The 10,391-nt window shown below is 56.6% G+C and overlaps 1 protein-coding gene across 7 annotated transcripts in view; it reads left to right on the top strand.

Moving 5' to 3' along the window:
* The window catches only part of shank3b (SH3 and multiple ankyrin repeat domains 3b), a 22,963-nt gene extending 13,986 nt beyond the window's left edge, over positions 1-8,977 (top strand). For 3 of the 7 annotated variants that reach the window (XM_076044183.1, XM_076044180.1, XM_076044181.1), the window contains 9 exons: positions 1-82; positions 481-561; positions 952-1,082; positions 1,181-1,274; positions 1,347-1,943; positions 2,837-3,124; positions 3,233-4,514; positions 6,163-6,189; positions 6,463-8,977. The exon at positions 1-82 is cut by the window's left edge and continues 51 nt beyond it. In XM_076044183.1, coding sequence (XP_075900298.1) covers positions 1-82; positions 481-561; positions 952-1,082; positions 1,181-1,274; positions 1,347-1,943; positions 2,837-3,124; positions 3,233-4,514; positions 6,163-6,189; positions 6,463-7,087 — 3,207 coding nt within the window. In that variant the 3' untranslated portion in view covers positions 7,088-8,977. Of the gene's footprint in view, positions 83-480; positions 562-951; positions 1,083-1,180; positions 1,275-1,346; positions 1,944-2,836; positions 3,125-3,232; positions 4,515-6,162; positions 6,207-6,462 lie in introns of all 7 variants that reach the window. The other 4 variants (XM_076044182.1, XM_076044186.1, XR_012928856.1 and 1 more) reach the window with 3 other exon arrangements.
* Positions 8,978-10,391: the final 1,414 nt, after the last annotated feature.

Genomic DNA, 10,391 nt, shown 5'->3' with positions numbered 1-10,391 from the left:
ATCCGCCAGGGGGGCAGTCGCCTGCTGATGAAGGTGGTGTCCGTCTCCAGGAAGTCCGAGTCCAACCTCATCAGGAAGAAAGGTCAGCTGACCTCTGTGTGTGTGTGCGTGCGTGTGTGTGTGTGTGCGTGTGTGTGTGCGTGTGTCTGTCTGTGTGTATGTGTGCGCGTGCATGTGTGTGTTTGTTTGTATGTGTATGTATGTGTGTGTGTTTGTTTGTGTGCGAGTGTGTGTGTGTGTGTGCGTGTGCGTGTACGTGTGTACGTGTGTGTGTGTGTTTGTGTGTGCGTGTGTGCGTGTATGTGTGTACGTGTGTGCGTGTTTGTGTGTATGTGTGTGTGTGTGTGTGTGTGTGTGTGTGTGTGTGCATGTGTGTGTACGTGTGTGCATGTGTGTGTGTGTGCATGTGTGTGTGTGTGTGTGTGTGTGTTTGTTTGTGTTCACGGACCGCCTGTCCTCTTATTGGCTCTTGTCTTGCAGCCCCGCCCCCTCCCAAACGGGCCCCCAGCACCTCACTGACTCTTCGATCCAAGTCCATGACCGCTGACCTGGAAGAGATAGGTACACACACACACACACACACACACACACACACAGAGTTGACTCACACTGTGGGCGAGCGTGTCGTTGACCTCTCCTCTGTCTGCAGCCAGGAGGCGCCGTATCGGTGAGTCACATGACTCTAATGGCTCTGCTGCTCGTTGTCGTGTGTGTTTTTGTCGTGTTGTTGTGCGGCGACGACGGCATGACACTGGGGGTCGGTGTGTGTGCGTGCGTACATGTGTGTTGTGATGATGTCGTGGCGTGGGGATGATGATGTCACAGCGGGGGTGGAGCTGCGACGATGCGGCGGGGATGTCACCGCATTGTCGCGCTCCTCCGCCCGGAAGCTTCCGCGGTTTCGTGATGTTTTTCTGCGCGTGAACGACCCGCTGTGATTCGCCCTCGCAGAGAAACTGGACGAGATGCTGGCGGGCGGCCAACAGGAAGTGGTCCTGAGGTCCCGCCCCTCCGACGACTTCAGGGCCGCCACGGTGAAGCAGAGACCCACCAGCCGCCGCATCACACAGGCCGAGATCAACGTGAGGACCCGGCCAGCAGGTCAAAGGTCGAGCTCACGGCCTGTCGACTCATTTTGGTCTGTGTGTGTGTGTGTGTGTGTGTGTGTGTGTGTGTGCAGTCTCTGTTTGAGCGGCAGGGTCTGGTGCCCCCTACAGCTCCGGAGAAGAACACCATGGCGTTACCTCGAGGCATGTCGAGGACCAAGAGTTTCGGTAGGATGACACACACACACACACACACACACACTGGTTTCCCCACCAACTGGAGCCTTACGTTCCTGACAGGCACTCCCGACGACGACCGCATCGCCGCTCTGATCAACGAGAGTCGCTTCCCCCGCAGCTCCTCCCTGACAGACAGCTTCATTCCGCCGCCCCCTCAGACGGCTCCGCCCCCTCCTCCCCCCATCTCCTCTCCCACCTCCTCAGCCACCTCGATCTTCCTCCTGGACTCGGGCCCGCCGCCGTCCTTCCTGCCGCCGCCGCCACCGTCCAGGGCGGAGGCGCTGAGCCGCTCCAGCTTCAAGCCGGGGGCGGAGCCTCGGCTGCAGGAGCTGTCCGACGCTCCGTCCAGAAGCAGCCACGCCGAGCGCCAGCGGAAGGCCCGCTCCATGATCATCCTGCAGGACACGCCCCCTCCGCTGGCGCCAGCGGCGGCGGCGCTGCAGCAGCCCGACCCACTCCACGCCGCCGCCGCCGCCGCCCACACCTCCACCCTGTCCCTCCACAGCGCCAGCCCCGTCCTGGGCCACTCGCCGCTGTCGCGCCGCCGAGGCCGGCCAATCGAGAACCCCTACGCTAACGTGGGGCAGCAGGCTCCGCCCTCCAAGCCCCAGAGGAGGAAGTCTCCGCTGCTGAAGCAGCTGCCGGTGGAGGAGCAGGGTGAGTGGCGTCCAGGCAGCCAACACTTTACTGTCACTGCACTCAAGCAGTAGATTTCTCAGGTGTCTGTGCTTTACTCGAGCGCTTCTGTAGTAGCAACTTTTTACTATACAAATATCTGCACTTTTTACTTCTTACATTGGAAAAACACTTTGGTGTTTAAAAGTTGCAACTTCTGTTAAAAGTCAATTGTTGTTGCTCAAAGTGGAGCTGTGTGAACTCTGCTGTTGTGTAGTTAAATATCACAGTTGATCATATTTTAGAGGGAGATTATTTAGAGTACTTTGCCTTCGGGATCACTGTGGTCGTCATCAGTGCAGTGGTAACTTTTTTCATTTTTGAAAAATTATCAATGAAGGTGTTTTTTTTTTCATTGATGGCAAATAAATACATATATATATATAGCACGTTGACTTTTTTACTGAAGTACTTTTCAAAGCCTGTACTTTCTTACTTTTACTTGAGTTTAATTAAGGTGTTTAATCAGTACTATTATTTTACACAAGTATTCATACTTTTACTTCAATATAGAATCTGAGCACCTCTGAGTGCGATGCCTTCTATTGAGGCTTTCACCTCCGACGCTAAGCTGGTTCCAATATGTCCCTTTGCAGAAAAGGTCGAGAGAACTTGAAGCAAGATGTTGAGTACAAAAAAAAATGAAGGTCTCATTATTTGTATGTTCATTGATGTCAAAAAAGTACAAAAGGTTCAAAAAGGATACAAGTGAGGACAGAACAATGGAAACTGTTTGCCCGCTGACGTCTCCGAGTCTGATGCTCACTGCGCTCAACAAGAAAATCCAAAATCCAGCCATCGTGTTTGCGCAGGTGTGTGAGAAATAAATAAATCATTAATAAACAGCTCCCTCTGCTGTCGTCTGTCTACTGCAGGTCTGGGGGTCAAAGATCACGACCCCACCAAGCTGGAGATCCCCAGCAGCCCCAGCCGGGCGGAGCTGTACCAGCAGCAGGTGCTCTCTGAGCGCGCCCGGGTGCAGGGCCGCCGCTCCTCCCTCTTCCTGTCAGTAGAGGGCGCCGGCTCGGAGAACCAGGCCCCGCCCCTCCTGACCCAGAGCCACTCCATGGACGACCTGGGCGAGCTGCCGCCGCCGGCGCCGGTCCTGTCGCCCTCGCCCACGCCCCACACCTTCTTGCACCCGCTGACGGGGAAGCCCCTGGGTGGGTGCTGGCAGGCTCCGCCCCCTTTAGGACAGCGCGCCACGTTGTAACAGGAAGCAGCAGCAGAGAACTAATACTTCTTCTTCTTCTCTCTCTCTCTCCCCTCAGATCCCTCCTCCCCGCTCGCCCTCGCCCTGGCGGCGCGGGAGCGGGCGCTGACCGCCCGCACGCCCAGCCCCGAACCACGCCGCCAGCACGGTGGCTCCGCCTCCGTCACGCCCGCTCCCACGCCGGCCGCCAGCCCCGAGGGCCGCCACAAGCGCACTCCCTTCGCCACCCCGCAGGGCAGCCCCGAGCCACGTTCCAAGCGCGCCACGCCCCAGACCAGCCCCGAGCTGCGGCGCCGCCGCGTGACCCCGCCCCTCTTCCCCGACGGCCCGGCCGAGCGGCCCGAGACGGAGGGCGGCGCCACCTCGCCCGCCGCCACCTCGCCCGCTGCCGGCCCCTCCCCCGAGCGCTGGAAGCCGGCCCCCCTGGCGACGCTGGTGGACCGGCGCCGCAGTCTGACGGTCGGCAGCTCGGAGGAGGAGGGGGGCGGAGCCTACACCGTCACGCTGCCGCCCGCCCTGCTGTCGTCCAGTGACGAGGAGACCCGGGAGGAGCTGCGCAGGATCGGGCTGGTGACCCCGCCCCCGGCCTTTGCCCCGCCCCCGGCCTTCGCCCCTCCCACCGCCTCGCTGGGCCTGATGCCGCGGCGGGTCGGCGAGGGGGGCGGGGCCGAGAGCGCCCAGGAGGAGGAGGAGGACTTGGAGGAGGGGGAGGGGCTTCAGGGGAGCCCCTCCCCCTCCTCCCTCCCGCCCTCCATCACCCTGGCCTCTCCCACCGCACCCACCTCCCCCTCCTCCTCCTCGCCGCCCGCCGCCGCCGCCGCTGCTCACCCCCCTCCCTCCCCGCCTGCCACCTCCCCCGTCGCCCTCAAGCCCCGCCTCCGCTCCCCCATTGGCCGGGGCCGCTCGGCGTTGCGGGACCCGCTGCTCAAGCAGTCGTCAGACAGCGAGCTGCTCCCCGTGGCGGCCGCCTGCTCCTCCTCCGCCTCCTCGCCCACCTCGCCGCTCTGCTCCTCCCCCACGTGGGGCGGCGCCCGCCAGCCGCGCTACCTGTTCCAGCGGCGCTCCAAGCTGTGGGGGGGCGGGGACGAGCGCGGCGACGAGCAGCGGCGGGGAGGGGCCAATCAGGAGGAAGGCGGGGCCCGGCCCGCCGCCCTGGGAGGTCAGGGGGCCGGGGCCGACCTGAGCGGCCGCTCGGCCTCGGCGCTGGAGCTGAGTGGGCGGGCCGGGTCGGGCCTGGACCTGGCCAATCGACTGCAGCTGCTCAACAAGGACAGCCACTCCCTGGGGGAGGAGCCTAGTCCGCTGGACCCTGGCCGCAGGTCACCGGTGGGCGGAGCCAGGTAGGTGTCCTGCATCGCCACCTGCTGTCACTATAGTCACTACACAGGGGGCCATGGCCATGGGTGTTCACTGTGCAGTCCACTCAGTGTATCCTGTGTAGCTACACACAGGCAGGGCTGCGACGACAAGTCGATGCAATCGATGACGTCGACGTGACGTCAACATGAATTCGTCCCGACGTCCCGACTGTTCTGCGTTGAGTTTGTTTGGGTGGCTCCGGCCTCCTACACGCACACCCGGATGGTGCCTGTAGGACTGCCGAGGGGAACGGAGTGCAAAGAGAAGAGCAGAAGGCTCAAACTGAGCAAGACGTTGACGGTAATCTTACATCGTGTCCTGAAGATACAGAGCTGCCAACTTTTACAAGAATCTTAGGCCCTGTTTGCACTTGGTCATTTCACACATTAAGTAACCAAGTGCAAACAGTCCAAATCCGTTTTGTCATCCGATATCTCATAAAAACGAATTCCTCGCGGACGTGCGAACAGAATGCGAGCTCAGTCCACATTAAGGACCGCCTACTCCACTCACCTCTCCCGTGTACGTACTTGGTCGGCGCCCCACCTCCCGGCGTCGTCATTATAAAGTTACAAACAAGAAGCTAAAACAAATCATTTTTGTTAGACTCGTTTATTAGCATGCTAATAAATTTCATTCCGGATTCGTGTATTTTGTCAGTGGAGCAGCGGTCGCAGTTTCCCACATATGTGATTAAATGCGCGACGTTGCTTCCGAAAATTTGCCAGCCACTGTTGATCCGAAAATAAAGTCGTCGCCACTCTGTCCCACCAGTCGTTGCTCCTCGTTCGGATCCATACGAGCTGCAGTAGAATTAAAACGAGTGACTTGATGTAGTCCGCAAACAGGAAGTTGATTCTTATTCGCTGTCATGTAAAACTCGCCGTGGTTTTGCGCTTTACTGCCCCCAGTCGTTAAAAACGGAAATGACGCACGTTGCATTTGCATAGGTTCGGCAGGGGGGGGTGTAATGCGATCACCAATGGCACGCTCGAGACGCATGTTAATGCTACGTGCGAACAGATGCTTCGAGGTCCGTTCTCGTGATCCAATTCCCCAAAACAGTTACAAGTGACCAAGTGCAAACAGAGTGAGATTTAGCGGTGGTTCGTAGTGTCCCCTGCTGCTGGGCGAGGCGGTCCTGTGACTGTACAGCAGCTCCACCACCAGATGGCAGTATACCTACGTTCACTGCTTTCAACGCTACCGTACGGCCAACGCTGCCCTTCGGCGTGAGGAATCGGAGGCGTGGCCTGGAGGGCGTGAGGAACAAGTCAAAGGCGTGAGAGTTGGCAGCTCTGGAGATAGGCCAAGGTTAAAGGAACGAGGGGTAACATCTCGACCGGAGTCAGACATAACAAGCACATATCCAGCGTGAGAAAGGGAGAACAGGTCTAAAACAGAGAGGGTGCTCACAATGTCACGCAGCAGCATTTTTTCCCATTACATCGGAAAGAAGAACGGCTTCTTCTCTGAAAAGGCTTGAAAATTCAGAATCAAAGTTTCTAACACCACGTTAGGCGCAGTGTAGTGTGTGTGTGTGTGTGTGTATGTGTGTGTGTGTGTGTGTGTGTGTGTGTGTGAGTGTGCGTGTGTGTGTAACCACATGTGTTTGTGTTGTTGTTGCAGATGTGTGGCCAGAGGAGACAGTAAATCGTAGGTTTTTCTCTCTGGTAAAAACAGCCTCATTATTGGTTCAACGTCGCCCGCTAACGGCTAACAGCTAACCGCTAACTGCTAACTACTAACTCACGCTTCGGGAATTCTCTCCTCCCGTTGGCTCTTTTTAAAAATAATAATAATAATAACAATAATAATAATAATAATAATAATAATGATAACCTCGTCGTTTGACTCACCTGCAGTACCCACTCTTTACCAGTAGGGGGTCAATCAGCGAGCCGCTAACTGCCTCCCTCCCGCTTTCAGGTTGTTCTCCAGCCTGGGCGAGCTACACACCATCTCCCAGCGGGGCTTCGGCGCCACCTACAGCGTGCGGCCAGGCAGCCGCTACCCCGTCACCCGCCGCAGCCCCTCCCCATCCCCCTCGCCCGCCCCCTCCCCCTCGCCCTCGTCGGAGCCGCAGCAGCCGCCGCCGCAGCAGCAGCAGCAGCAGCAGCAGCAGCAGCAGCGGCCCGACCTGGGCTCCAGCCGCGGGTTGACCATCCTCAAGTCGTCCAGCCTCAGCCTGCCCTCCGAGCCCAAGGAGGTGCGCTTCGTCATGCGGAGCGCCAGTGCGCGGACCAGATCCCGCTCGCCCTCGCCGTCGCCCCACGCCTCGCCCTGCCCCTCGCCCGTGCTCAGCGGGCCGCTGCTGGCGCTGCGGCCGTGGCGGCAGCGGCCGCTGGGCCTGTGGAACAAGTACGACGTGGGCGACTGGCTGGAGAGCGTCGGCCTGGCCGAGCACCGCCAGCGCTTCCAGGAGCACGAGATCGAGGGCTCGCACCTGCCCGCCCTCACCAAGGACGACTACGTGGAGCTGGGCGTCACCCGCCTGGGCCACCGCATCAACATCGAGAGGGCGCTCAGGCAGCTGCTGGACGGCTCCACTTGACCTCCGACCTCCTCCCGTGACTGTGACCTCACAACCTCTGGTCCCCAGCGACCCTGACCCACCAGACCCGCTCTCTCCCTTGTCTCCTCAGCTCTTTAGGTTTGGCCACCCGCTTAGCCTCCGTTAGCCACTTAGCTTGCTCACTAGCGCCAATGTCAACGGAAAATCTTTGAGGAGAAAGAGTTTTTCAAATTGCGAGCATGAAAGTTCAAAATCCACCTTTTTAATAATAATTACATCAGCATATACAGTGCAAGGAGAAGAACAAATAAATAAATAAAAACAATAAAGAACTAAAATAAAATGTTTAAAGAGTGAGAATAAGTAAGGAAAACATTTTTTAACGTCGATGTGGACAGTGGGATTATTAACAAATTATTGACAAAAATTGATTATGAACAAGTGTTTTATTGTACAGTGATGAAATGCAGTGGTTGAAGAAGCTGATGGAAATAATCGCATATACACACAAATGTGTTTTTTATGGAGGCCATAGCATAGCAGGCCATAGCAGCGCGCTATGAGCAGAAACTAATTGTCGCACTGCTAAGCGGCTGCTGAGCCTCAATAGAGCTGATCAGACAACACGGGTCACTAGCTTAGCTCTCCACAGGCTAGCTGTCCTCCTGCTAGCGCCGAGCTAACAAGAGGCTAGTCGTGCTCTTGCTAGCGCAGAGCTAACCAGAGGATAGCTGTCCTCTTGCTAGCGCAGAGCTAACCAGAGGATAGCTGTCCTCCAGCTAGCACAGAGCTAACCAGAGGCTAGCTGTCCTCCTGCTAGCACACAGCTAACTAGAGGCTAGCCATTTGTTTGTTCTCTCACAGTAACTTTTCTTTTAAACCTTTTTTTGTTTTGCTTTTTTTTTTTCCAAATATCACTACGAAATAATTTGTGTTGACCTGAGTTCATATCTTGACACTGATTCATTTAGACTTTATCAATACTAAGTAATAATAACGTGGTGGTGATGGTGGTGGTGGTGGTGGTGACTTTCAGAGTTTCTAATAGTTTGGAAAAAGATTTTTTTTTGACTTGCTTTATGATTTGACAAGGAGTTGAATTTCGAGGTTGTTTTTGGAATTCATGATGATTTGTCAATGAGTGATTTGTGATGTTGTGTTTCAGGGAAACTGTAGAGCAACCTGCTAACCGAGGGCTGACTGTGCATGGTGCTACCTATTTAAAGCCATCTGTACAGAGACCCACACCTGAACCCCTCCCCACTTACACCTGACCCCTCCCCCCCACACACACACCTGAACCCCTCCCTCAAACACCTGACCCCTCCCACCACACACCTGACCCCACCCCCACACACCTGACCCCTCCCCCACACACACCTGACCCCACCCCCACACACTTGACCCCTCCCCCACACACACCTTACCCTTCTCACCACACACCTGACCCCACCCCCACACACCTGACCCCTCCCCCCACACACCTGACCCCACCCCCACACACTTGACCCCTCCCCCACACACACCTTACCCTTCTCACCACACACCTGACCCCACCCCCACACACCTGACCCCTCCCCCACACACACCTGACCCCACCCCCACACACTTGACCCCTCCCCCACACACACCTTACCCTTCTCACCACACACCTGACCCCACCCCCACACACCTGACCCCTCCCCCCACACACCTGACCCCACCCCCACACACTTGACCCCTCCCCCACACACACCTTACCCTTCTCACCACACACCTGACCCCACCCCCACACACCTGACCCCTCCCCCCACACACCTGACCCCACCCCCACACACTTGACCCCTCCCCCACACACACCTTACCCTTCTCACCACAAACCTGACCCCACCCCCACACACCTGACCCCTCCCCCACACACACCTGACCCCACCCCCACACACACGACCCCTCCCCCACACACACACTTTACCCCTCTCACCACACACCTGACCCCACCCCCACACACCAGACCCCTCCCCTTTGACCTTTGCCTCTCCTTTAACTGCACTTTTCCCAAATCTGTCTGACACAGCTGCAGTTGTACGTCCGGCCAAATATTAAGTTTTTTCCTCACGGCCATATATGGAGTGTCCCTCCCAGCCATATATGGAGTGTCCCTCCCTGCCATAGTGGGGATTTCCTCCAGTTTCCTCCAGAGTATAAAACCTGCAGTACTTCTTACACTTTAAACTGTTTACAGATTTGAGTCGATCGAACCAAAAACAGTGAATCACTGAAGTGACGGTTGGTGGCAGCAGCGTTAGGAGTTGACTTTGTTCAGGTTGGAACGATGGGCCGCTTCAGGAGGGTTTGTACTCAAACCGCTTCCTGACGTCTCGTCGTGAAGCTTCGGCCAGCAGCCGCGTCGCTTTTTATAATCGTCGTTTGTACTCAAACAGAAAACATAATCTATGAAATGACTTTCTGGTGCATTTCCTGTTTGACACGCAGCTCAGCGACAACGTGCTATTCCTCTCCTGCATGTCACGCGGCCTTAGCCTAGCGTCGGCCCGGCTTTGGCCCGGCCTTAGCCTGAAGCCCGATAGCCTCCCACTTCACTAATAATCCGGCTACGGTTTACCTTCCACTCCGCCCCCTTCCATCCCCGTCTGAAGCACAATCAACGTTCCAGTGCCTGTTTCCACTTCCGACGTTCCAGGAGTGCGAGTCGGTCCACAATCACCAAGCCCAAAGTCGTCCTCAAGAGTTTCAGTGTGGCCTTTTGCAGAATGTACAGTCTACGTAGAGCACAATACAGTGGACTTCATAGTCTCTATAATATATATTATCATAGAATAAATGTAGCCATAATGTAATATATGGACTTTAGCACACGATTAAGAGTTTATACGCTAGTATTTTAGACCATAACCTCTGAAGTATTTAGTCATTGTGTGATTTTCACGCTTTTGCAAACGGCTGCACACGATTTTTCTAAAATGAAATTCAGGCCAAATGTGGATCTGAACCCGATTGAACCCGGCTGAGCCAGAAGTTGAACTTCGCTTCGGTCATGTCACCATCACAGGAAGTGGCGCCGAGTTCAGGGAGGGAGTGGCGCCGAGTTCAGACAGGAAGTGGCGCCGAGAAACAGCGGGGCAGCGACTCCTGTGCAGCCGTCTCCGACCGCGTGATCGCCACCTGGCGGCCTCTCATGTATTCTGGATGTACAGTATATATTATACCAGACCGCAGTCTGCTGTACTCAGCCAACCAAGCAGCCAAGCCCGGGTCACGTGACCTCCTAAACCTCTGGGAACCCCCCCCCCCCCATTCCCCTGTTGCGTCTACATGAGGTTGTCCACCTGCCGAGTGCTCCTCA

The sequence above is a fragment of the Nelusetta ayraudi genome, unplaced genomic scaffold (assembly GCF_046127955.1).
Source record: "Nelusetta ayraudi isolate G7.1 ecotype Tasmania unplaced genomic scaffold, CSIRO-AGI_Nayr_v1 ptg000079l, whole genome shotgun sequence".
Lineage (NCBI taxonomy): Eukaryota > Metazoa > Chordata > Actinopteri > Tetraodontiformes > Monacanthidae > Nelusetta > Nelusetta ayraudi.
Note: the sequence above shows the minus strand (reverse complement) of the source record. Positions and strands in the feature narration are given on the sequence as shown.